The 27,357-nt window shown below is 39.2% G+C and overlaps 2 protein-coding genes and 1 long non-coding RNA gene across 20 annotated transcripts in view; 2 read left to right on the plus strand and 1 right to left on the minus strand.

The window, feature by feature from the left end:
- MAP7 (microtubule associated protein 7) overlaps positions 1–17,461 on the plus strand; it is a 118,184-nt gene extending 100,723 nt beyond the window's left edge. For 8 of the 14 annotated variants that reach the window (XM_027690329.1, XM_027690314.1, XM_027690266.1 and 5 more), the window contains 8 exons: positions 1,954–2,137; positions 3,819–4,014; positions 5,357–5,458; positions 5,735–5,785; positions 5,880–5,970; positions 8,371–8,503; positions 14,741–14,967; positions 15,628–17,461. In XM_027690329.1, coding sequence (XP_027546130.1) covers positions 1,954–2,137; positions 3,819–4,014; positions 5,357–5,458; positions 5,735–5,785; positions 5,880–5,970; positions 8,371–8,503; positions 14,741–14,967; positions 15,628–15,638 — 995 coding nt within the window. In that variant the 3' untranslated portion in view covers positions 15,639–17,461. Of the gene's footprint in view, positions 1–1,953; positions 2,138–3,818; positions 4,015–5,356; positions 5,459–5,734; positions 5,786–5,879; positions 5,971–8,364; positions 8,504–14,740; positions 14,968–15,627 lie in introns of all 14 variants that reach the window. The other 6 variants (XM_027690295.1, XM_027690344.1, XM_027690359.1 and 3 more) reach the window with 4 other exon arrangements.
- Positions 17,462–19,461: 2,000 nt separating this feature from the next.
- The window catches only part of LOC113970935 (vacuolar protein 8-like), a 34,042-nt gene continuing 26,146 nt past the window's right edge, over positions 19,462–27,357 (minus strand). For all 4 annotated transcript variants that reach the window (XM_027690392.1, XM_027690398.1, XM_027690376.1 and 1 more), the window contains 5 exons: positions 26,359–26,487; positions 24,212–24,326; positions 23,176–23,310; positions 21,848–21,973; positions 19,462–21,018 (listed from right to left, as the gene is read on the minus strand). In XM_027690392.1, coding sequence (XP_027546193.1) covers positions 20,897–21,018; positions 21,848–21,973; positions 23,176–23,310; positions 24,212–24,326; positions 26,359–26,487 — 627 coding nt within the window. In that variant the 3' untranslated portion in view covers positions 19,462–20,896. The remainder of the gene's footprint in view (positions 21,019–21,847; positions 21,974–23,175; positions 23,311–24,211; positions 24,327–26,358; positions 26,488–27,357) is intronic.
- Positions 21,969–26,365, plus strand: LOC113970966. 2 transcript variants are annotated; one of them, XR_003535402.1, is made up of 4 exons: positions 21,969–22,810; positions 23,111–23,458; positions 24,862–25,033; positions 25,166–26,365. It is a non-coding gene; the product is annotated as an uncharacterized LOC113970966 (long non-coding RNA). The 2 variants fall into 2 exon arrangements; XR_003535404.1 differs by lacking the exon at positions 23,111–23,458.

Genomic DNA, 27,357 nt, shown 5'->3' on the forward strand with positions numbered 1-27,357 from the left:
AGTACAGCATTTGGAGCTTAGAGGAATGTTGCTGATTCTCCTGGGACTGTGTTTCATGTGAATATAGCTCATTTCTTACAGTTAATAGCACTGGCCTTTAACTGGTCTGACTCAGCTACCCGCTGGAGGAGCCAGGAGGTCAGCAGCTAGCGATTGCCAACGAAGCTGTTCAAGCTTTTGCAGGCAAATCTCACGCAACTTTACTAACACCAATGAAGTTTTAAAAGTCTTTTGGGTGTTACCTTTTCTGACAGCAGGGCAGGTGTGCATTAAACAAGCTACTTGTTATGCTGCCAACTTCAGCGCCTGCAGCAAGAAATGAGCCCCAAGCAGCACAGAGCTGTGCTCCCTTCAAAGAGATGGCCCTGCTTTGGCCCATGTTAGTAAATTAAAAAGAGCTGAGGTGTAGGAACTTTGTCATTTATGCTGTTTAACAATTACAAAGGCTCTCTGGTATGTTTCTGATCCAGGCTGTAATTGCAGCCTCTCATTTTCTTACCTTCTGTCCCCAAGGCTACTAAGAGCATGGCTCTAAAGGGCTCTCACAATTTAGTGTGATCAAATTACTTGCCTTTTTATATTTGAACATCCCAGAATTTTCTGAGTTCCCAGCTACATCTTGGAAGCTAGCTGAGGTCCAGCCTGTTCTGTGGGGTTGGACTGAATACCTGTTTTGGTAATGAGAGAATAGTGCTCTATTGCTCTAGTGCTAAACTGTGCCAGCTCACCTCAGGGGTAGAGAACAGGCCCTGGCACTCTTTAAATTACTGGTGTAGTAATTTAAAATTCAAGTTACATTTGAATTCAAGATGAAAGCCCTGAAGCAGTTTTAGAAAGACTTGTGTAGTTTTTAGTTGATAACAGAGCAGAGAGGTCAGCAGATGTGAATTCAGCACAGAAAGCAGCTGAATTTATGTTTGTATACATGACAAGGTATGGGGGGGGGATCAGGGAGGAAACCCCTCTTTGGAAGTTGTTAATGAGGTGAGGAAACTCCTGTCACATCCCAGTGGGTGGTTAGATATGTAGATTTAAAACCATCTCCTAGCTGTTCCTTATGACTTACTTTACATGCATATTCCTAGGATCAGAATATGATTCCATTGACAGTTCAAAGTCTTCCCTATCCATGCTTGTCTGGATTACCGGATGTGATTAACATGGGAATGCTTCCTCCAGATAGCTTGTGTGTTGGTAATGGTCCCTAGTGCCTAGAGAAAAGGTGTGGTTGAGGCACTCTGTACCTGAGCTAGAGAATGCCAGGCAAACTTACAGAAATGTGAACTAGTCTTTTACTTAAGAAAAACCCGTAACATCATCTCTGCCAAGTGGACAAAGCTGGCCCTGAATAAAGAATTGAAATGAAGGCACTATTAAGATTTGAACACAAGCCATGGTTCACCAATAGCAGCAAAATTCATTAAGATGCTGTGCTCTGATCCCACGAGTTGCCTCAGGTTGAAGCTGCTGCAAAATTGATGATAGCTGGTGTCCTACCCTTAGTCCAGATCACTTCAGACAGTTGATGTTTGAGATCACCAAGTCACTACAAGTGACTGGCCTATCACCAAAAAGTCTAGCTCTGCTCTTTGAATGTAGATTCTCAGACAGAAGAAAATATAATTTCACAATGTTTCATTTCTGCTCTCCAAATAGAATTGGGCAAACTTAGGAAATGTGATAGTAGGGACTTGCTGAGTCAGTATAACTCCTGTTGAGCACTTGTCAACATTTGTTCTGACAAAAAAGTTGACTTACCTTTTCAACTGCAGCTGCTTTCACATATCCTGCAAAAGCAAACTTCCCTTAAGGTATATGACTTCCTTCTCTGGATCATTTATAAAACTACATAAGCTTGAAAATATTTTGAAAATACTTTCTGTTCCTTTCAAGAGAGTGACATCTTGGCTACTGGGTCTGTACATACTAGTTTTTTCCCCCCATCTGTTTCAGCAGCCAGCCCATCCCTACCTCCTGCTCCACCAGCTCTTGCTCCACCCCCAGCACCCCCCAAGACCTCTGCAGGTACAACTGACCCTGAAGAGGCAACAAGGCTGCTGACTGAGAAGAGGCGCCTTGCCCGTGAGCAGCGGGAACGGGAGGAGCAAGAAAGGAGAGAGAGAGAAGAGCTTGAAAGGTAATTCTAGACCTCTCCAGTGGAGAAGATACATTTTTAGCAGCCTCCTGTATATATTCTGCTGTTATATTGTTTCCTCAGAGATTAACAAAGCTGTACTTATTTGTTCCAGCTAGAGAACTCTCTACATCTGTTTCCAACTTTGTGATTGGCGCAGTGTCTCTAAATTGTAAGGTCTCTACCACAGGTAGTGTTTTAGGTGTCCAACCCTTGTGACTTAAGCCTCTTTGTTTTCTCAGTTAAAGACACCCCCGCAACCATTTTGGAGGGTAATTGTTGCATCTCACTTTCTACTAGCAAATGAGTTGCCTATCTGGATACTTACAACTGTGGCTACAGCACAAGTTGAGTGCTTTTGTAGAGGGATGCCATGCCTCTGGAATTTGTTGGACTTCTTGAACAACTTTGCTAATAGGAACAAGGCTGAGCAGTTAAAATAGACTGGCTTTCCAATAGGCTCACAATACTGACCCTCTTAAAAAGAGTTTTAAAGAAAAAAGCTGCTGTGGCATAAGAGTAACATGGTGAATAAATACTAAGACTGAAAGATCAAAAATAAAAATTAAAGAATAATCAGCTTTCGCAGTGAAAGGAGTTTCCAGTGTCTGCAGCACCTTCATAAACGAATTTGAAAGGACTTGAGGCCAGTGAGATAATGCTGTTGTGGGTTAATACTGTGAATCTTCAGTGAGATAAGGCAGTTGTGAAGAGGTTCTGACATACCTTCTATTGCTAAAATACAAAACGGAAGCTGAATTGCTGTACTGCTAAGAATAAAGGAATGTGTATAGGAAATAATCCTAACTTAACTCCTGTGTTGGTGGTCTCTGGGCAAATTATTCTGAGGGAAGAGATCTTGTTTGGACTTCAATGTATGAAAATATCAGGTGAGTCATGGTCAAAAAGTAAATGAATTGTTACAAGCTACTAGAAAATGAGAACAAAATGAAAATGTCATTCTGAACTGTTCAAGATTAATCTACATCTTGATTGTTGAGTTTTATATTTTTTTGAGATAGTAAAATCTGTAAAACTAGGAAAATAAATGCAGACAGACATCAAGGAAGGTCACAAGTGCAGAACAGCTCCCATATGAAAATCTACTGAACAGGTGAGAATTCTTCAGCTGGGAAGACCATCTACCCTCTACTTCTGAGCAGGGATATGATAGGCTAAAAAGTCCTAAATAATTAGGGTAACATCAAAAGTGAAGGGGAAAAGTTACTCTCATAATACAAGGATGAAAAGCCATTAGGTTGTGTTAGGACATAACCGAAAATCAGGAGAATTAGATACTTCTTTTAAATTAAGGAACCATTGCCATGAGATAAGATGGGTGCCAAAAATACATACTGTTTAAAAATATGATTATATGAAATTACAAAAAGAAGTGTTATGCAAAATGTATTAGTCAATGATACTGTTTCTTACTCAGAATGTATGCGAGTCATAGATTGGCACACATGTGCTGGAGAAGTATTGGTATTGCCTTGCAGAGTTTTTTATATTTCATAGGGCTTCATGTTTGGCCTCTACAGGAAGCAGAACAGACAACTTAGGAATGAGACAGCAGTGCATCCTATATCCAGTTGTTCCGTAGGGTTGGATTAGGAGTCTGGTGGTTTGGGTTTCCCCCCTCCTTTTATGACTTTTTTTTCTTATGCTTTTTTAATGATTGCAGACAAAAGAAGGAGGAGCTGTCACAGAGGATAGCTGAAGAAAGAGCTCGCCGAGAAGAGGAAGAAGCTCGCAGACAAGAAGCAGAAAAAAAAAGGAAGGATGCAGAGGAGGAGCGGGAAAGGGAAGAACGGCTGCGCCGCCAGGCAGAAGAGAGGGAACAGAAGGAGAAAGAAGAGATGGAGCGCATTCAGAAACAAGTATGCTCCCCTCTTGGAATTTCTATGCCAGTCTGGTTGGCATAGAGTTGGATGAAGCAGCACTGCTTACACACCACCTAGATTAGAGCAATATCTAAAATTTAAATGCCATCTATAAAGTGAATAGTGTCGAGGCAAGGGTTCATTCCATAGAGTAGTTCAAAGAGTAAAGATATTTCTACTTGACAAAAACATGTGGTAGGGAGTTGAGTTTTGTTTTGTTTTTTTTCCCCTCCCCTTAGATTGTATTTAGAGCAAATCCTTTCCTATTCCTGATTCATGACGAAAATATCAATAGAATTGTATTGGGGAATTTTGATGAATGGTGTTACACCAGAGAATTCTTTGTCCTAGCTCTTACAGAAAGTCTAGATGCAAAGAGTTCACTGTGTTGGAGACACAGTACTGCTGAGTTCTAATCCTGTGCCAAATATTGCTTTTGTGTGGGGCTAGCGGGAAGGGGTAGGTTTTGATAACTTCAGTAAAACCAAGCAGAACCTTTACCCGGTGCAGTCCTCCTGAAATCAGAGCAGCTACTCAAAAGACATAAAAAAGAGTAAATAAACTAAAATTAGGTTTTTTCAGGTGCTTTCATTTTTGAATGGGCATAATGTTGGTTTCCTGACTTTAGGAGAGGCTGTGTTAAGCATTCTAGATAGGATTCTTCTCTTCTTGCATGTGCTCTTGCTCCAACATTCAGCACTTCAATTTGCCTCATAGACACAAGATTTTCTCCTGGTATATAAATGTATGCTTCTGATAATAAATGTTTAAATGATTGTGTTAGTGAATATGGCTTAGAAACTCCATTCTTCTTTTTCAGAAGATGTGTGCTACTTTCTTTGAAATGTTTACCTGAGGTTTATCTCGGTTTAGCAGTCAGAGATAGTGCATGGCCAAGGCTCTTTTGGATATTATAGCTTTAACAAATGATCTGTTGTAGTAGTTTTATCATACAACACTGTCACTGTCAGGGAGCAAGGTATTCCAGAGAAGTTTTGCATTTCATTAAAAAAACAGAAATGGAAAGTTTGTTCTTGTCCTTGGTCTTGTTAAAGAATTACTCTGCTGGCCAAGCAAAACATTCTACTACTTTTGTTTTACTCTCAAAAACTACTCAAAACATCGATCTCTTTAATACTTTCCTGTCTGCTGTTTTAATGCTGAAGGCTAGGAAATTTATTCCCTATTTGTCATCTGGTGTGCTACAGAACAGGCACAGAACCAAATATGATGTCTGGTGTCTTTTCAGGGTATTGTAGATATGCATAGTTAAGCAGACAGTGTAAGACTGTCCTTAAATAGTAAAGTATTCCTTCTTTTTCTTTTACCATCAACGTAGAAAGAAGAGGAAGCTCGCCTACGGGAAGAGGCAGAGCGGATTCGATTAGAACGTGAAAAGCATTTCCAAAGAGAAGAGCAAGAGCGCTTGGAAAGGAAGAAGGTAACTCAGTACATGCAGAGAAATTGTAATTGGTTTTGCCTTAGCAGTCTGCTTCCATCTCAGTAATAGAAAGTTATCCATGATATAAATGTGCTCTCAGAAAGGCTGCAGTCCTCACTGGCCTGATGTGACAGTGAACGGATTATTGCCAATAATAATTCATCTTTTTGCAATAAACAGATACAGCTGATAAATGACAAGCAGTTATGTTTTGGGAGAGATATATTCAAATTAATGCCAGCAAACCTTATTTTACCCCTTTACATTTCATTGTAGAGGCTTGAAGAGATCATGAAGAGAACTAGGCGTGTAGAAGCTGTAGATAAGGTCGGTGCTGCTACTTAGTGTGTAAATATTGAATATGTTTCACGTCTTTTCCCTAGTGCCGTTTTTAACTTACAAAACTGTGCTTCCTTTGTAGAAACCCAATGACCAGCAAAATGGACATATATCAAAGACAAATATTACTGGAGAAGCAGGTATTGTGTTTAACTGTGCCTTGAGCACAACAGGTGAATAAATGCCTACTAAGCACAATGACTTGAGATACAGTTCTGAAACTTGACACATTAATTGCAGTAAAGAAAACCATGAGGGTTGTATAACTGAAATCTTAGCAGACATTACTTATTTAGCCTTTCTGTATGGGTAGCTAGCCATTAATAAATGAGTCCAATGGTTTAGCAACTTCGTCACATTGGTGTTTAACAAGAGGAAGTGGCTTAATGAGTTTAATTATTTATAAAGTGAAAAGAAACAAATTATTTTGTGATTTGATCGCAAAAGAAACGGATTCTACAGTTTCTTTTTTTATATTATTTCAACTGTGGTTGTTGCAGATTTACTCGTTATCTTAAAAGATTATTTCATCAAAACAGTTAATTATTCTAAACATCTCTCTGTGACTTCTTTCTTTCATACCTGCTGCCTTATTCCTTTGGTCTTTATTTCTTTTTTTGACAAAATTGAACTACTAGAAACACTCTCTTTGTCACACCTGTGCTCTTAATCTTTTCTTCTCTTCCATTCCCTCTATCTTTTTATTTTGTTTTAGGTAAATTTCTATATAAGACTTAATACTTAAAATAAAGGAAGAAAAATAAAACATAGCTTATATCCAGCAATCACCAAGTGTTAAGTAGCACTATTGAAAGATACTGAAGTCAAGCTATGAAATAGTTTACCCTATTGTAGCATAACATATTAAATGACATTAATCTTTTTCTCCTTTGCATTTGAGCTGAATAACAGGGAAGGCAGCAGTGCTGGCTGATGGATGACTTTTGTGTTAATGTTTGAAGTGAACACTATAAATTAGCACTGTCAGGAAACACTTTGATGCAGATGACTTGTGTTTGGAAGTTTTTTTGTTTAGAAGTTTTTTGTTTACATATTATCTTGGTGAAAGAAGTTTGTGAGCAACTGATACAGAACACATCTGGGATGCCATCTTTGTCTGTGGGCACTGTTGAAGGTGCTATAAACGATTTAAATAATTTCTGAAACTATAAATGGCTCTATAAGCTTTTGCTAGTGCTTTGCCTCTAGAGATAGAAGACAAGTAGTCAGTTTCCTAAGGCAGAGGAGACTTTGGATCTTGATTTCCCCAGCCCCAAGGGAAGGCTGGTATCCTTGAATGACTGAATAAAGACAAAACTGCCCTCACCCTCAGGGCTGCTCTGCTGTTTGGCTTTGCATTATCTAGATATGACAGAGTTAAACATATGGATTAATGGACATATTCTGGCCACCTGAGTTTCCATGTTGCACTCTATCAGACCTCTGACTATATACAAACATTGGGTTTTTAAAATTTTTCCCCAAGTCTTACTGTTTGGCAAAACTTGAGGAGACCTTTATGGGAATGGGCAAATAACACAATAAAACTAAATTCATCACCTTTTTATCATTTGTTTGGCCTCTGCTTCAAAATAGGAAGTAGCTCTGCATTTCCAAAGCAGAACAACTTTTTCTTCTGCTTTTTCCTTTGAAATGTTAAAGCAAATATATGTTCCTGTTATTCCATTTGTAGAAGCACAGAAACCTCTCTTTCTAATATCTTCCATATAAAAATTTGCCAAAGGTGAGACTAAGATATTCAGTATAGAAGACTTCAGCCCAAGCATTTAGAGTATAGTGAAACAGAGCAGCTGAAGGAAGGGCTTATCAGATGAGGGTTTGGGTAATGGAGATAAATGTGTCCAAGCCTGTGAATACTGAATTGTCCTTGCAATTGCTGTAACAGATGCTAGCATGGTTGCTTCACCTGTATGTGAATTAGTGTGACTGTAGACACAATACAGAAGGCTGTAGTTGTACTTTAAGAGAAAAATGAAAGGCAGGCCAGTAACATCTATCACATGATCTCAGCATGAGGGACAAGGATAGGCTAATTTTATGTTGCTCTCTCCAATGTTTTATAGTAATGATTTGGTACTTGTTGAAAGAAGTATCCTTCCCAATGAAGATTTTTTTTTTCCTCTTGATTTCCTTCTGGGTTACTGGAACCAAGAAATACCAGTGTATGGAATTGGTGATGTTCCAGTGTTCTCCTATTCCTATTGCTACTTAGAAAGCACCAGCATAATATTCTATCAGATACCAGCCTATTTTGACCACTGGCTTATGTGTTGGAATTATGCATATCATTGTAAAATGTTTATTCTTGTTTGCAAAGATACAGCTTTGAAATCTGTGACATTTACTTTGGACCTGAAACAGGGCTTGTGTGCCCAAAAACTCAACAAAGGAGATGGGAGGGGAGGGAGGGAGGGAGGGTGTGGGAGCCGTATTTTTTAAAATTGTATCTTGCCTTGGCTGTGCTGGCTTTTGTAGAAAATTTTTTACCCTAGTCTGCAGGTAGATGCTTTTGCTTGTATTTATGAAAACATGTTTTCTCTCTCCAGTCACAGCGAGTCCTGCATCTCCCTTGGAACCTGCAGCAGGACCTCAGCTTCCGCATGCAACAGAATCTCCGCACAATGGGACACCCACCGCCTGCACACATGTGATTGTTTCACACCAACCCGCTGTAAATGTGGACAGGTAAGAACATTGACAAGTGTTGGAGGTGGGGGTGTTTAGAAGATGAGAGTTACTAGAGTAATAAATAATATTCAGATTCATATGTTCATTAACTAAGTAAGAGTTCAATCTGCCTTGTTTCCTGTTTATTATTTTTTCCTGTGTTCAGAAAAGAACTTTATCATCTTTCCCTTAGCAGTAACCCATTTTCGTTAACTGATAGGGAAGAATACTAAAAAAATACAGCATGTTCTTTGCAGTGTTTGGAACAATACATGTTTGCCAGCAATTATTACATTGATTGAAACTTAGTGGAAAGGGCAATTTTTTCTCTTCCTTTTCATGAATTAAGCTTCATAAAACCCACTCTGGATTTGCTAATTTTTTTATTAGAATAATGAACACTGTGCCTTGAGCCTAGATGTTTTGATTTCTGAACTGCTTGAAGTATCAGCAAGTTTTGTTGTAGACATGTCCCTTGTGTGAGATATGGAACTAGTCACTTTGGTTATCCATTTAAAAAAAACCACCTTTATTCTCTATAAGGACAATTTGGGGAGGCAGATATTTAAAACTGGGATCTCTCTGTAGCCATGAAGCAAGTCACTCAGACTTTGAGAAATTGTTGAAATGCTTGAAACCTCAGTGTTGAACCAAATGACATCTGTTAAATAAGCATGAGCTGTCAGTTCATGTCATTACTAAAATTACTAATTTTAGTAATGCAGAAAGCCAGATAATCCCATAGCCCTTTCATGTTTTATGCAGGATATGCATAATATGTGTGGAAAAACTTGAATGTGGGAAGCCATCATGCAATCTGTAATGGACAGTATGCTTCAGGGTGTGATTGGCACTAATTGAAGGAGGAATTTGCCCTCTCTCGATCCCTCCATATGCCTGGGGGATCTTAGCCTGCTGTCATGCTGACAAGGATGCTCCTGCTGAGAGAAGTTCTGTCAGTGACACTGAGCACTGAGATGCGTTGAATGAGCTGCACAGAGCTGCCTCATAATTGTCTTGGGCAGTTCTTAAATGTTAATCACTCCAAGCCTTACATGTACATTGATGTTTGAAATACAAAATGTGCCACACTAATGAGTGCTGTCCTGTAGCATTAAAATCTGTGTGGAAGCAACCTCAGAATGCCCACAGTAAAGAATGAATAAATGAGATTGAAGAACAAAAGTAGGAAGTACGTGTAAGACTGTGAAAGGGAAAACTGGCATGCCAGGTTGGGATGTGGAGGGACTCTCTGCTTCAGAGGTACATCCACAGTGACTGGGAAGGCAAAGCCTGACGCACTTGGTAGTGTCCCATAGATTTTATCACATGGTAAAAGCCACAGGTGCCAACACCACTGCTGTATCTTGTGTACTGTGGTTGTCTGGCATCCAGATATACCTGACATGGTAGCACACACATAAGAGCAGTGGGTGGAGATTGTCTCTTGGGTGAGCACCTCACTCCAGCCCCAGGCAAGATTCGACTTTGGTCTGAAAAAGACTTCATCATGTTTTAACAACAAGATAGATGAGATTTCTAACCAGAACTTAAAAAGGTGTTAGTTGGGGGACTTGTGGCATGCACTTGTATGGGCAAGAGAAGGAAGCAAAGGAGAAGGTCTTTCTAAGGTGGCATCTTGTTTGAACGGGGCTGGCAGCTGTAGTTGAGGTCAGAATATCTGTAGTTGGTTCACTCCCCAGAAAATGCAGATGCTCTGTCCCTTGCACTGGTAGTGCTGAAGAAGGATGACTTGGAAAGCTACTAGGGGTTTGTGTGAAGATAAGGAGCGTTACTCTGGAGCATAATAGGAAGTTGCCTGACTGTGTACTGAGCCTTCATCCCTCTTCCTCCCCATCATGTCATCCATCCTGTTTCAGCTCTGTGGCTGGGATTCAGTTGGAAATAACGTTTGCTTCTGTGGTCAGCAGTGCAACGCAACTGAGGAAAACTTAAAAAAATCTCACTGAGGGAAGACAATGGATTTCAATATTTCATTATTTTCTGTAGCTACTTTTGATCAGCAATACAGATCTTGTTTTGCTGGAACATCATTAGCTTTCCAAGGCAATTGATCTTCATAAACCCTAATGAAAATGCAGTGATCTGCAGCCTTATTTACTGTTTATCTGTTGTCAACAATTATTAGTTTTACTGATAGACATTTATTGCAGATGGTAGATTGGTGCAATCATCTATCCCAGCTAATAGTTTGTCCAAATTTTATTGGTATTCCTACTCTCGTATTTTAAAAAATGAACGTTAATCGATTTTTGGTAGGCTTAAAGTTTTTTAACTTTGTATTGTGAAAGAAGAAAACAGATATATTTGCTTGTGAATTGAGCTATTTTACTATGCTAGCATTCAAGGTTTTCAAACAGATCTTACATAAATTCTGGGTTCATAAAACCAGTTTCTTTTTCAATAGTCTTCTGAGTTATAATGAGTGTCTGAACACAAACATGATTTTTGTGGTATGGTAGCTCTGACTGGTGCTGCAAGGGTTCTGATTTTGCTGCCTATGCTTGCTCTGAGTGCATTCTCCACAAGTAAATTTGGTTAAACAATTTAATTATGGAATACTAATGAAAAATAGTGAATATTATTGGGAAAGGGGGGCAAGTAGTGACCTTAAATCTAATCTGTAAGTCTGTGGTGAGAAGGCTCACAATTGAACTTAAATGAAGGCATTTGAGTGGGATAACCCTACAGCTGCCTAATCCATAGCCCACTTGCAGAATTTTGCCTGTACTCCATTTTCTAATTCTTTGCTCAAGTTAGATTTTGTCTGCTACTTCTTAGAAAGTTATTTCAGTACAGTGATTTATGTTGACAGTGTTTTCCTTATGATACTTATTCTGTAATGCCTTTTTTTTCTGTGCCATGTTCTATAAACACTTGCAATGCAATGCAGAAAGCCTCAGTGAGTGCAGTTCACCTATGCAGTTCATCTGTGTCTCCATCCTGTATGCAGGCTGCTGGCTCTGGGTAGATTAGATAACCAGTTTTTAGAAATTTACAGTTGGTCTGGGTGATTGCCTTAATGTCTTGTCCTGGAGAAGAAAGCTCCTCATTGCTGGCTGGTTTCAGTGCTGTTATCTCTGTGGATGAAAAATAAGCACCATTTATTTAAGTCATCCAAAAACTATGGGGTCCATTTTGCTGTTAATGTCTATATGTGACTTCTCTGCAAAAATCCTGTCAATAAAGACTGACATTGTCTTTCAGATCAGAAGTGGCAGCTGTGGAAATACTTTTCAAAGGCCTGCAAATTACTATTTTTTTTTTCTTATTCGTTGTTGATTTCTGATGAATTATGGGAAACAGACATACTGAATTCTGGCCTTCTTTCTTTCTTTCTTTCTTTCTTATCCTCTTCAAATTCTTTAATTACAGACTATGTCTACACAGAACTTTGACTAAAATTATCTACATCAGATGTAATTTTGAGTAATATTTAACTTTTTGGATGTTCCAGTTCCTTTAATTAAACTAGCTGCTCTTTTCTCAACATCCTCCAGTCTATCTTGTTAATATTAATGTGTTCAGGTCAAAGTGTGAAGCTGCAGAGATGTTTTTCAGCTGCCTTGGAGATGTCCTTCAGGGGCTTGCAAGACTGTTATGTTTGGAAATGCACTGTGAACAAGTATGCTACAAGCACACTTATGGAATATGTTAGAATACCAAAATTATCCAGTTCTTTCTGCAAAACTGTACGTCTGAAAAGGATATCTCTAGTGTTGCATTGGACAACTGAGACATCAGTAAGAATGTAACGTAATATGGAAAGAACAGCTGTAGCAGGTCAAAAATCCTTTTTTTGGGGGGGAGGGGGTGGTGTTCTTTTCTTTAATGGCCTGTAGCATAGCGTAGAGGGAAAATAAAGATAATTACCAGGATATCCTCTGGTCAATGAAGGGTTACTAAGCATTGTGATCCAAATACAACCATAGGCTCAAGTAGTCCCTAAGCTGCTAATTAACAGAAGCTGGAGGGTATACCAATCCCCTAGGAATTTATCTAATCTCCTTTTGAGCTTGTGGCCTCTAAGATGTCCAGTGAAAATTAATTCCACTGTTCCATTTTCCCTTTGTTTCATCTAAATGTGCTTCTCTAATTTGGTGGAGCAAGCAACACAGAATCTAGAAGATTTTATAGCATAAAATTTGGAAAATTTATAGTCTTGATTTCCTCTTCTATACCCACTTTGTGACTGTAGAATCTCCTCTGTCTCAAAGGGCATTGTTCAAGTCTGAACGAGTCCTGGTCTAATTCAGTGTGTAATACTGGCAGTGTAATGACAAATAAGTATGAAGAACTATTTATCCATTGTCAGCTGATCAATTGGGTAGAAAAATTAGATTTGCAGAAGCAAAAGGCTTCTTCATTCCACCAATACTTGTTGAACTACTGAGTTGTTTAATTTATATGAATGAGAAGTTGCTCTCTTCACACCTCTTTCTTACCCCATTCATCAAACTTGGCATGTTATCCTAGTTGTGGTATGGTTATTGGCAGTAGATGGGAGAAACATATAGTGAATATACCTTATAACTACACAGTACAGAGCAGGGTTTAATAGTCCTAAAGCATGTCACAGATTCTGCTCCTCATCTTACAGATGTGGATCTCTGGCACCAAAGGGTGGTGTGACTTATGACCTCTCCCAGGCAGCCATTAGGGTTTCTGTGTCTGCTCTCAAACTCAGTGCAGTGAAACATATTTTTCACTTTGAAATTCACTCAGCATATCCACAGATAAAAAAAGGGGAGTGCCTTTCTGAAAAAGACCAGTGATGGTTTGAAAATCTGGGAAGGGCTTGATATGAACACAAGCATGCGGTTCTCACAGGAAATCTGGGCTTTGGATAAAGCATTGCCATTTTCAAAAGACCAATAATCATTTTCTGTCTCTTGGGGAGTACTGTAAAACAATTCTTTAATTGTTTGTACATAGTTGGACACCCAAAGACACAAGCACATGAAAATATACTATATACCAATTACAAGCAGGTGGTTTTTTTCAGACTAGTAAATGTACTGTCAAGAGAAAATTAGCCTGTTAAACCAAGCCACCTGCTGAGAAATGGCCTGAGGAAATTTATAGCCTAGTTTCAATCTAGGAAAATTGCATCTGAGCCTTTGTGGATGAGACAGTTCCAAACAGCCTGAACAGTTGTGATGTGGTTCGAGTAGGGAATAGGTACCCAGGATTGTCAGGATCTAACTCTTGAGGGCCTTAAGAAGCACCTGTGAAAGATAACAAGATTTTTGAGTGTCATTTGAGTACTTGCTCTTTCTCGAGGAGCTTATGGTCCCATTACTGTCATCCTGTTCACTAAAGGAGCACCTTAGTATCTCCCCTCTGGCAAGATAGCACATGCTATCTGCAGAGTCAGAAGGATTTGACAATGCAGCACCTAATATAAGGTTTGGGAGGGGAGGAGCAAGACTGTGAGACATGAGCATGTATTGTCTCAGGAGAGTATGTATAATTGCAGAGTGTGTGCTTGTGCTGCTCTTGACTAGGGGAGATGTACAAGATCTTACTCATAAGGCATCTCTGTCAACTGGGAGATAGAAACTGAAATGCAGATTGACAATGAGGGGTGCTGGGAGAGGGTTCTTTTGGCTTGGGCATGATCACTGAGAGGAGTGTGGAGCTGGTTGGTGCCTTGGAAATAAGCCCTAAGGACTTGGAGGGGAGGAGGGACTGAAAAGAGCACTACATTGGTAACGGAGTCTTTTCTCTGGATAAGTGGCACGTAGAAGACACTGCTCCAGAACTGGTGGCAGGAGGTGACCCAAGAAGTAATAAAAATTACAGTGATCTTATCTAAGGGCAATTACATTGATTTGCAATAAGAGGAAGGGTACTAAAAAGGTTATGAAATCTGAAAAAATATGTTAGAGGCTGTGAATTGCATTAGGTGGGTGGCTCCAGATAGCAGTGGTGGTGCTGCAGGGGATTCTTTAACTGCTTCCAATTGCAGGCACTTCTCAGACATACAGTGCACTGCAGCTGGGTGTCATGTAGCCAAATGTAACTACTACCCTGTGTGAGGGAAGACATACCTAGTACTTGGCTGCAAAAACAGTTTTTCTGCTGTGGTAGAAGCATAGCTTTGTTTTTACTGGTAAAAAGAATGCTCGAGATTGATGCAGACTTTTCTTCCATTTGTAATATTGCTTTGAGGAGGACTAAATTTCTGTTCTAGACGAAGTGTGTGAGGAAATAACTATGTTTTTCTTTCAGCAATCTCAATCCAGAGAAAAACACAAATGACAATGGAATGTCTATGCAGAATGATAACTTTGAAGAGATCATAAACCTGCCTATTGGTTCTAAACCATCCCGGCTGGATGCCATGAACAATGATGGAAGCAATAGTACCGAAATTCCTTTGAATCCAATTCTAGCCTTTGAAGATAAGGGGACTCTTTTGCCTCAGGTAGATAGTGTTCAAACACATCAAACAGCAGGTAGGTTTGCTGTGGTTCATGAACATTTGTAAGGTGTTGTAATTGACAGAGCTCCTAGAGCTCTCAATTAATATAAGTTGATTAATTTAAGCATTTTTAAACCCCACATCATTTGGGGAAAGGAGCGTATCTCTTCTTTGTAAAGTTGTGCATGCCAAGAACATGTAGATGCAGTGCAAGTTATGATGAGGCCTTATCTTTTCTTGAATAAGGGCCTCTCAGTTATGTTTTACTTTCTTCCAGTTGTGGTTGCTTGGAAAAGTTTGCCCTGTACTGCCAAACAGAAGTGGCAAGTGACAGCTGCTGTTCCAAGCAATCAGCAATCAGGTTCCAGTTTTGTAAGTGCAGTACCTGGCACGCACATGCAGAAGGGGAGCTGGTACCTAACCACTTTGTAAAATTCCGGATGTACTTTCCTCATCAAGTTCTTGCACGCATTAATACTGAGGGATGGTTTGCAGGACACTAGTTTTCTCAGTGACATCACAACTTTTCAAGGATGTTAGGTAAACAAATACTAATTTAGCAAATTAAATTGGATACTCCTTTATTTTTCTGTGGCCAGAAAATGTAAGGAAAATCATTAATTGCATAAGCACATAACATTTTGAAGTAAGCATTGCCGTTCTGACCTGTCATTTTTATTACCTTCTATTGTAGAAGTGATCTGATTGTTTCTTCTGAAGAACCAAAGGTGATATGAGCGTCTCTGCAGTCAGTGGAGTTTCTTCCATGCTATGAAGGAGTGTTTTATTTTTTCTCTCCAGTTTTTTAAAGATTTCTTGAATATCTTTTTTGGAAGGACTTTAGTAAAACCAGCAGAAGAAATGAGGGGAATAGACTTGGATCACCTTTCTAATAGCTTTCATCACTAGAAAAATCATGCTTCACATGCGTTACTTAATATGGCTATTTCCAACAAGCTTTTTTTGTTAGTAAATGGAATATTTCTGCATTCCTTGAGACACCAGACACTGGAATCTGAAAGTAATGGGCTGATTTGGGTGGTGGGACTGATTCTTTTTTGCTTTTTTAAAAAAGGTGAGTGTTGGTTTAAAAGGCATAATTATAAAATTGGCAAAGAATCTTTTACACTTTGTGGTTCTAATACTTGAAAAATAAATGCCTCATTGCTCTACAAGTAGAGCTAATGGGGTGTTTTGTTTAAACCTATTGGTTTAAATGTTATTGCAGAGAACTCTAATTATGGGGGCAAACTATAGGCTTCTGTATCAGGTTCTTGTAAATGAAATCCCTACAGGGACATTCTGTAAATTGAGATGTCACTATGATCTTCTCACATTTTCTCTAAAAACACAAAACAAGACAGGTTTTAAAATGTGAAAATTTGAAAGCGTTATTTTTTCATGGACAAGAGGAAAACCTATTGTTCTTCTAGATTATGTATTTATGAATTTTGCTCAGTACAGAAATAAATCATTTAATTGAATAAATTAGACAAATGTGGTAAAAAGATACTGCAAACTTGATTTTTTTTTTGGTTACATCCATGTTCACAAACCTATAAAAGATGTGTATGCATATGCACACAAACGTGTGCACACACACACAAGGAAATACCTTATTCTGAGTCCTGTAAGTTGCTGCTGTTCCCAATGATGGAAGACTTTTCCTTTGCCTTATCAAACTACTGAAGACTGTGTGAAACCTGAAATATTTGATTTTTGGATGATGCAGGTTTGGGATTTTTTGGTTTTGCTCGTTTCAGAGCAAATGGAAAATGGTCATTGTGCTTTTTATGCAGTGTGTGGTTTTTATAAAGCAGTGCAGTTTGAGTGATAAGAGGAGCAATGCAAGTTGCTTTCTCTTTAGTTTGATGCTGATTTCTACTGTCATTGTTCCATCCCTCACTTTCGGTTGTGTTGTGCAGAACTGTAAAATTTTGCACGTTTTTGTGCTTTCCTAAACAATGCTGTTGCAGGCAGAGCTCACTCTAGGCATTTGAGTTTGAAGCATCCAGGAGGGCTTGAGGCATTGCTCTCTGAAGTCAGTGAGAAGATCCTTGGCAAGGGAAATGGAGGTTCACGGGGTTTCAACTCATGCTAAGAGAGAATGTATCATTAAGATTCCTGTACTTGCCTTTAGTGAGCACTGAGCAAGGCCTCTAGGAAGCTGTGCAGAAAGTCTATGCTAGCAGAAGAAATCCTCTGAGACAAAAGCTGAAGAATTTTTGAAGAAACTTCTGCTGCTGCCAAGTGTTCATCTTATAGAGGAGATGGGATAAAAGCAATGGAAATAAAATGAAAGAGACTTCATCTGCCAGAATCTATATGGAAGGGAAAAAACCAGCCATTCAGTCAGAATGCTTTCAATAGTAACTTGTGACACAGTAAAATGAATTGGGTTCCTTTCTTGCTTTCTTTAGTTTTCCATGTACATAGCCACAATATTTTGAAGTGTCCAAAATATGTAGTTTTTCTTTAAAACTATATATAGCATGTAAGTACCAAATAAAACTTGTTTGAAATATTTATTTCTACTTATATTTTCATTTTCTTGCATAGCTGAAGCAGGAGACAATCTCTGGTGGAAAACTCTTCTTGCTACTCCTGGTCTGCTTAGAACTTGCTTCAGGTTTCATCTAATTTTTTTAATAGAAAATCAGCTACAAACAGAACAAAAAAAGCCAGTAAGATTTGGCTTCAGTTTTAAGTCCAGGGATTCATTTAGGCTCAGGTTTAAATTATGTTGATCTTGAGCTATTTTGGCTTGGGTCTGTATTTTGCTGATCTGTTTTTTGTGAGACTTCAGAACTCTTGCTTCACTGTTTGCAGCACAGATTAAGGCCCTGCTTCATTTCTCAACTGTACTTTGCTTTTTTCGGTTTTTTTTTTAACAGGGTTGCAGTAAAAACAATTTATCACTACATTCAATCCAGGTTTGCTTCAAATGAGAGAGAGAATTTCCTCTGTTTCAAGGGCCTGACAACAAAACAAAGACTAGGAAATTGCGAGTAGAATAAGGTGTATCAGTTTAAAAAAAAAAGATTAAATATTGAATTTTTAAGTCTTTTGGTTAATTCTCTTTCTTTAGATGAAGGGAAAAATAGCTTCTCTTCTGTTGAGTGTTGTTCTTGAAAATAAAATATAGTATTGAGTGAAGGCCAGCTCCTTTCCCTTCTATTGCAACTGATTTTGTTGTCTGTACTATCAGAGGCAAAACTGAACTACTGAGTGAGGTAGGACTAGCAATTGTAGAAGTTGCAGACAGGTATTCTGAAGTTACAGAGCAGTAGCCTTTCACAGCAGTGAGCTATGTGCTTTGGAAAGACTCAGCTCCTTGCTCGCATCTTAGCAGCACAACATAAATGAGTGTAGTTCAGTACATCACAACTGGTGGGTTGTTCACCATTAGCTTTGCTTGTTTCACATCTTTTATCTCCTCATTCCTGATGAAGAATGCTTTGTTATTTTTTGTCTTGCTAAGACTTTGAAATAATGTTTGCAATTAAATACCCAAGAATACAGATACAGAACAGATTCTGATATAATTACTTAATATTGCACTGATTTTCTTTTTGGAAACTCATCTAAAGTCACCCACAGAGGTGGCCTGAAGTTTTGAGATTTTGGGATTTCGTTCCTAGCTGTGTCATTCAGTTAGTCCTCTGTTTCAGTAAGTACACTTGGCCAAAGTTGAGCACATGGTTTTTCATATGAAATTTCAAAACAAAATTTCTGCCACACATGAATATTGAAAATGCCATATCGCTTTATCTGAGGTTTCTGTCTGCCCTGTACTTTACCAGGCCCTCTTACTGCACTGCAGAGAGGATTTTGAGTGTGGGGTTTGTTTGGTTTGATTTTAGGTGAGTTGGTTTGTTTGTTTTCCAGTGAGTACTGTTGGAAAAACTTGCAGATATTAAAAGGTGTCATTATCAAAAATGTTTCCCCAAAGCACCAAAATTAAGCTTAGATATTTGGACCACATTAAAATGCAACATTGAGCTCTTAATTGACAAAATTATTTTTTAAACTGTTTTTTTACTCTCACTTTTATTCCATGTTTGTAGCCAATAGCAGCTCTAAAGCTATACATGCACGTAAGAGTTATAACATGATCAGGAGTACCTCAAAAGACAGTGTGCTGCTTTTGGCTGGAGTAGAGTTAGTTTTTTTCACAGTAGCTGGGGGGGGGCTGTGTTTTGGATTTGTGCTGAACGTAGTGTTGATAACAATGTGTTTTAGTTACTGCTGAGCAGCACTTGCACAGAGTCAGCCTCTCGCACCACCCCACCAGCAAGAAGGCTGGGGGTGCACAAAAACTTGGGAGCGGACGCAGCTGGGACTGCTGATCCCAGCTGAGCAAAGGGACATTCTAAACCGTACAGTGTCATGCTCAGCATATAAAGGTAGGGGAAGGAGGAGGAAAGGGAGGGTATTCGGAGTTATGGTGTGTGTCTTCCCAAGTAACCATTACACGAGGGAGCTTGGCTTTCCTGGAGATGACTGAACACCTGCCTGCCCATTGGAAGTGGACACACAAGCAGAGCAAAACAATTCCTTGTTTTGCTTTGCTTGTGTGAGTGGCTTTTGCTTTCCCTGTCAAACTGTCTTTATGTCAACCCACAGGTCTTCTCACTTTTAGGGGGAGTGAACAAGTGTGGCTGCACGGGGCTGAGCTGCCAGCTGGGGTTACACCACGACAGTCAGGAAACTTCTGAAATGTTTTCACAAGAAAATGCTATCTAGCAGCAGATGCTTGCTATAAGAGTGGTTCCAGAATTTCAGTATTCCAGCTAGTTCAATGTGAAGCTTCAGGAAGATTTTTGTATTCAAAAACCAGTGTATTGATCAAATATGGAATTGGATTACTAATAGATTATTATTTTTATCGTTATTATTTTTATGATTATTAGATTACTATTCTCTCACAAATTAAAACCTATATTAAAAAAACAGTGCCCCATAATTTCAAAGCTCTGTGCTACATTTTTTTTCCTGAAAAATATTGTTTTGATTAGCTAAAAAGTTTGTGAGAGAGCCTCTTCTCTGGAGGAGAAGGAAGGGGAGGTTGTCCCATGTTCTGTATACATGTAAGAAAATTAGTTGAATTTAAACATATTACTAGGTTTTTTGTTCTTTAACTCCTTTTAAAATGAAGTATCAGTAGCAAAGTATAAGAACAATTCCTAATTTTACCAAATATTTTTACTTTTTCCCTGTTGCAAGTACCTTTGGAAATAATTTAACATTTGCAGAACACAGATTTCTGTATTCAAACACATCTCACCCAAATAATTCATGGTTGCTACTGTATTGTATACATGCTCTGTGCAATATCTCACTTGCCTTAAATGTGCCTTTGCTCTTCTGCTGGAGACTAGTGTCTATAGTGTGGACAAGGATCAGCTGGAAGGCTTGCCCCATTCTTGTCTCTTACAAATTTCTTGCGATTTCTGAATTGTCCCTCATCACTTACTTTCTGTAGTTTTCTACTTTTATATTGTGGGTTAATTCAATTATTTTCCAAAGACCCTGGAGTGTGCTCTGAAATAAAGGGCAATAAAGATGAATGCAGAGTAACCCGTGTACTTGAGATGCCTCTTCAGTGGAATCGGCCTGTTATATGAAGAAAACCTCATGAATACAGTGGTGTTTTTTTGAAGGGGGGTGGTGGTGAGGAAACCAAAAACAAACCATAGAGGATTAACCAAGCATAACGGGTGTTTTTCACACCCCGTTTGGAAAGGACCGTAGTCTTGCCCTCAAGCACACTTAAGCAGCCAACCAAAATGTTCAAGGAATTGGTTTTTGACCTGCTCCAGTTCTTGTTATCAGAACCTCTCTTCTGTATAATGAAACTGCAAGTAGCAGGAAAACTTTTAACTACAGGAATCAATGAAAAGAGTTGTTTTCTCTGAAAGTTCAGGCTCTTGGATGTGATAAGTTTTCATAAACCATTTGGCTTAACTGTCTTCATGGCAAATAGCTGCTTTAAGGAGCTCTTGAGTTTCTTCTGTTTGTTGACGGACTTGCTCAAGGAGTTTGGCCATTTGGCTTTTTCTGAATGCTAATGAAAATTCTGGATCTGTAAAGGAATAACAGAGAAGGCAGAACAATATTCTTCTACCACAGAAGGCAGATACAAATTCAGTTTTCATCCCTACAACCATTCAAGATTGCTGCTAAGTTCTCCTGATCCAGATGTCTAAATCTCAGTTGCCAAATGCAGCTTTATGCAGCAGCTGCATATCAAGACAAAGCAAGGTCTTGACTCTGGCTCTACATGTGTAAAGATATATGCTATATATTATATATATTTATTACCACATTAAAACTCTCATAAGTACTCAACTTTTACCCAAAAACAAAAAGACTAACTAAAACCAGAAAATATTAAGGAATGGACTTTAAAGTCCATTTAAAGATGTGAGACTTCCCACTTTAATATCAGCTAATCATGCAATTTGCTTATTTGCTTGCTTTATCAAAATAAACTGCATTCAGATTTAAAAAATTTTTAGGTTGCATCTATTGCCAGACATATTGGATAAAAGCATCTGTACCCAAAGTCCTGTTTCCCTCCTGATCAGAAAGGCTTTAGTTTTAAAGCGCACAAATAAACAAACAAAACCTTCCCACTTTTATCATAAGATACTCTTAGTTACTTTAGAACAGGTGAGGTAACAGGTGAGGTAACAGCTACCCTTGAGATTATTCTGTTTGCTTAAGTGAGCAGAGCTAGTCCCCAGAGGAGTTTGCCTGGCGCTGTCAGTGGTTGGACTCCATGATCTTAGAGGACTTTTCGAAGCTTAATGATTCTGATTTCTGTTCCAAAGCAGTGCCTGCTTGCCACTGATAGGTGCAGGCAGGCTCTGAGAGCACCCTGGGGGCTCAGCCTAGCAGGAAGGACTTACCTTTTCGTAGTCTGCAGAATGTGGAGATGCCCAGCTGCTGAAACCGGATCTCTCGGTGGGTAAGAAAATTCTTGAGGTATGCTTGAATCTCTCCAATGTGATGCTTCCATAAAAGCATCATTTTTTCTGTATAAATGGGAGAGACACTGGAGATCAATACAAACCTTTAAAACACTTTGAAAACTGATTTTTGTAACAACATTGGTAAAATCATTAATGACTCATCTACCTTCAGCTACAACCAACATTACTGCGAAGACTGGCAAGGGACTTCCCTGTACTACAGCTTCTGACAATATTGCTGATACTTCAGGTAAATAAAATGCTGAATGGGCTGCTGTGCTAGGAATCTGGTCCTTGTGCAAGGTGCCTGCTGATTTATGAACTGATCAGCCTGTCATACTAACCTGAAGTGATTATGCTGTTGGACTGTGTTCACTGCCTGAGAGTCTGCTCTGTTGCAAACCCTTAGTGGTAGAAATTAAACAGATTTGCATTTTCCCTTACTGGAGACTCGTTATGGATTTCAGTTTTTGCACATCTAAGGTCTAAAATGTAACCATGCCTTTCTAGAGAGCATGGCAAGAATTATCTGAACACCTTTTTCTTGCAAGTCTAAAGGCTCTCAGCTGCATGGGACGTGTATATTAAGCATAAAGCTGTTTGTTTGCTACAGGTAATGCTCTTTTTATTCTCTCTTACTGAAGCTGAAAAAATTTTGACTCCATTCTTAAAAGCCACTTCACTGCTCCTGCAAATCTAGTCTAGAATTACAACAGCAGGATTTGGTTCGGTAAGAGCTTTCCTTTTGCTAGTCAGACAGCAGAGTTTATCTAGAATTTTGGAATGTAACCTCTGCTTCTATCTGTGGGGAATGCCATCACATTGTATATACTGAGAAGGAAGGTCAATCAGAAAGATGTAACGATGACTTGTCTGAAACATGTTCTCATCTTTCCCATGGTAAGGAATATCTTAACTGTCTCCAACCTTCCTACTTAAGTTGTTTTTAAGGACCTCAGAATTGGCTACAGACTAGCCCTGCAGAATGGCAGTCCTTGAAGAAGGCAATGAAAATGTGAATCAGACCTTTTGCTATGATCCACTTTCATCCCTGGGCTTTCTCATGCATTCAAGCACTATTCTATTTCAAGGGTGATAGTAGGCACTTTTATGCTAATACATTTGTAGAGACCAGATGGAGGATGCTATGGGAACATTAAAGGTTGTTGGGTGCCTGACAGTTATCTCCTTTTGGAAAAGGCTAATTTCACTCCAGACAGCCGTAAGACTCCTTCAAAGCAGAGTTAATCCAGTGTGACAGTTACCGTGACCTATCATGTGCTGGATGATGGAGGCAGCTTGAAAGGATGACTCAGTGTGTTCCAGTTGGCCAGCCAGTCTCACCAAGCACTTTGTCAAATGTTCATTCATCCATTGGACCATGTGTAGTGTGGCTCCTTCTAGAAGACAGAAAGATAAGAGACTAGTCTGTAAACAGAAAGTCCAGTGTTGAAGAAATGAAGTAGAGAGTTCTGCCAGAAACCATACAGCCTAAATAGGGAATTCTTCATGCAGCTGGAGAAGCGAAATAAGTGCTGAACTTGGTTAGTAAAGTATGTTTAGGTTGTAAAAAAGGGTCATGGCCTGAGGTTATGCTCTCAGTAAGATAGGGCCATGGGTTTAATTCATATTTTATTGGTTTTGTGTTCTGAAACACTTTATTTACGATCCACTCATAGCCTCGTAGGTTCAGTCTATCCAGCAGCTACTGGGCACCTCTTGCAAAATTGAATGTGACACGTTGCCAGTTGCATGGCCATTACACCAGATTACAAGAGATGACTTGTTTGACAGACAATATTCAGTGCCAGGGCATGTTGGGAAAATTTACACTGATCCTTTCTGCCATAAGGAGTGCTGTACCTTTCACAACTGTTAATTTGGGATCTCTTATAAAATCCATGTGCAAAAAATTTCAAGAGAAAATGCTACTTTGTATTTTAGTCTTTTCCCCTTTTTATATTAGTTTTTGCTATTGTAAAATTATCTCACCCTGAGAAACTTGGAACTGTTACAAATAGAAGTATACAGGCCACGCACAGCAGCAAAGTTCAGCACAAAAAAATCTGACTAAAAAATTTTAAGCAGTTCAGTGAAAGAAAGTGCAGACAGTGGAGCCCATATATCCTGCCAGTGAATTGGATCTTGCTCTTGAAGCTCACGGCAAAACTCACAATGAATTTAAAGGGAAAGATCTGGGCTGTATGTCCATGTCCACCTGTGCTTCATCTCCTATTGGAATTAATAAAGGACATGTACGCTTCTCTGATGGAGCTGTTTATGGAGGGGTTGCTTCCCTACCTTGCTTTGCAAGTTCAGCAAGACAAGATGTCACGTAACAAAGGGAGTCCTCTTGAGTGTCGGTAGAAAGCATGGTCTGGAGGAGACCTTCAATACACCGGCTCTCCATGATTCTCTGCAACAAGGGAGAGAGATTGATGTTTAGTGTTTTCCTTATGGTTTAGTGGATTCTGAGGATTTCAGAAGTACTGTAACAATACTGAGGGCTAAACCATCAATAATGGAAATGTCTTCTCCCAGATCTACCACAACCAGGTGCCAATGCCTCAGATTGTTCAGAGATCATCCGATTTTGGGCCTTTCTCAGGGCTTGCTCTGTCTGTGGGATGTTCTCATGATCACCAGTCATTCTGAGCTCAAAGAATTTCCTGACCTACTGCTGGTTTGCCTCACTGTATGTTAGTAGTGAGCTGTTGCTGGCTTAAGTCTTGCTGCAGAGGTGAATAAGCTGAGTGCTCCTGGGCAAAGCATTGGGAAATACGGAAGGTTTTTAGTTTTCCTTATTTGTCTTCAGGTCTTTGAAAACTATCTGGTGTTGAAATGCTCTGATCTGCAGAAATATGGGATGACCTCTCACTAGCAATGGTGAATTCTGTTTCTGCAGAGAAATGTTACAAATTAGATGTTTTTGTGTATCCTTTATCTTTTAGGCTGAATTTGCTATGCCAAAAGTGGTGTTGGACAGCATGTCTCTGTACTGGGATATATGTTTTATAGACCGAGTTGAAAACAGGAGACTTAGCCTGTGCTGACCTGGATTAAAAGCACGAGACCAAAAAACGAGTTCTGAATGAGTCACCTCACTGTGACTGGAAGTGACTGGTTAGTAATGAAATTGAATCACAAAGTCATCAGCTTACTGGGAGATCCTAATAATGGAAGCTGATCACAGCTCTTTAAGTGAGCTCAGGTGTCTATCAACAAAAGGGAATATCTTTTTTTTTTATGTTGCAGTTTTTAACTTGCTGCTTAGAGGTTGAAGATGGATTCAACACTGCTGCCTTTCAAGCTCCCACGCTCTGTGTCCTGCTGGCATAAAAACAACACTGGTTTTTATCTCTTGTGCCAAGGACTCTTCTGTGTTTTAGAAAGTGTTCCTTAGAATTGACCCTGGAAACCTGGCACTCCCAGTTATGTCTGTGTGTTCACTTATGCAGCAAGAGCTAGGTAGTCTATATATTATAAAGCTTTATGAAGGTGAACCAGCTCCTGGCTGGTAACAGAATAAAGTCACAAAATCTAAGTACTTTAAAAAAATGACCATATTTGTCAAACTTTGAATGGATGGTCCATTTTTACTCTTACTGTGAGCCTTGAGTTTGAGGGAATCTAGTTCCTTGAAAAACTTGATTTCTCAACTATTAGAAATTTATATAATTCTTATCTTAGTACCAGTGAAAAAATCCCATACTTTTCCTTCTGGCTAGTTTAAATGTCTGGAACTAGTGGCAATTGGGTCATGAAAAAAGAGGAAAAGAAAGAACTGAGTTTTGAAAAGTGTGTACTAGGAAGTGGGACAAAGCAGAAATGAGGATTTAGGTGGGGTTTTTCCCCCCCCCCAGTATTGATTGTTACTAATGGTACTATTAGATCAAGGTACTCTTAAAGGCAAGGAGAAAGGACGTGCATCTGTGCATACGGATTTCAAAGCAAACTCAGCAACAGAGATCTTTATAACGTTTTGGCACAACTGGTATCTTGCCAAACAGGTAAAATATACATCAATAGCTCAGGTTATATTTGACAATAAAGGGCAGCTGAAGCATGAGAGCTAGAAAATAAAGATGCAGCTTATAATAGACCTCAGATTTTCCTGGATGGTTCCTTTAATTAGCATGAAACGTCTTTGCTGGAAGAACGTTTTATACCTATGATGCAGTCATTTCAATTAGGTAACCACATCACTGATAGGACAAATTAAATATTTCTTATTTTCATTAGCATTATTGTATTGGGAAAATATGAATAAACTCTCCTTTCATTATGGCACATCAGGTCCTTTTATTCATACCTAGAATTTTGTGTAGGATATCCTTGACGTATATTTAATTATCCACAGAAATTTTAATTTTTTTTAATACTGATTTGATATAAACATAATGGCAACCTCCAAGGGTATAGCTCAGTGAAAAATATTGGGTACCTACCTGTCTGTTTTTGGAAAGGCTCAGGTTTTTGATGATACAAGCGGTATGCCCAACAATCACAGGGTCTGTTTTATGCACCGACAGTAACATCCCCAGGCTCTGCAGTAGCTCAGCACATGCCAGAGTGTCCTGAGAAGAGTAACCGGTATCTCAGTTGCCTCCAATATGGACAACATATCGCAGCTTCACAGAGCTATAGACAGATCGATCTCAGCTCCTAAAGAAGAGCATTAGTTAGCTCATTTAAACCAATGATGTGGCTAGGTCCAGTGCTTTTTCTCTCAGATATGGTCTGCTGACTGGCACTGATGTACAGAGCACTTGCTCTGGAAGGCTGGAGTCTTTAAGGTCCTGTAGTTTATTTTTGTTTGCACATCAATTCCTTCCCAGAAGTTGTTCATAGTCAGGGGAAGGGATGTGTGATCCTGACTGGAAGGAGAAGTAGTCAGGGTATATGTGAAAGGCAGAAGTATGTGGTGAAGTAGCTGCAGCAGTGTGTCCTTGAGTACCTCAGCAATTTACCTTGCCTACAATAATGGGCTGTGTTTTTAGGCCAGTTTGTAATGAGGCACCACTTTAGTAACATGTTCTGAACAACATCTGAGTTTAAACATATATTTCTCTGCTGTCTGATGGATATTTTAGAAGGACTTCACTAGGTATCTCTCTCTGAATGTAGTCTTCCTCCAATTACCACTCATATTAATTGAATCATTGAATGGTTTGGGTTGAATGGGACCTTTAAGATCATCTAGTTCAAACCACCCTCCTGTGGGCAAGGACACCTTCCACTAGACCAGGCTGCTCACAGCCCCATCCAACCTGACCTTAAACACTTCTAGGGATGGGGTATCCACAACTTTGCTGGGCAACCTGTTCCAGTGCCTCACCACCCTCACAGTAAATAACTGTTTCTCCAAATATCAAATCTAAATCTGCCGTCTTTCAGTTTGAAGCCATTACCCTTTGTCCCATAGTATCAGATCTGAGTTTGGATTA

This window comes from Neopelma chrysocephalum, unplaced genomic scaffold (genome assembly GCF_003984885.1).
Source record: "Neopelma chrysocephalum unplaced genomic scaffold, ASM398488v2 Primary Assembly neopelma1_23, whole genome shotgun sequence".
Taxonomy (NCBI): Eukaryota; Metazoa; Chordata; class Aves; order Passeriformes; family Pipridae; genus Neopelma; species Neopelma chrysocephalum.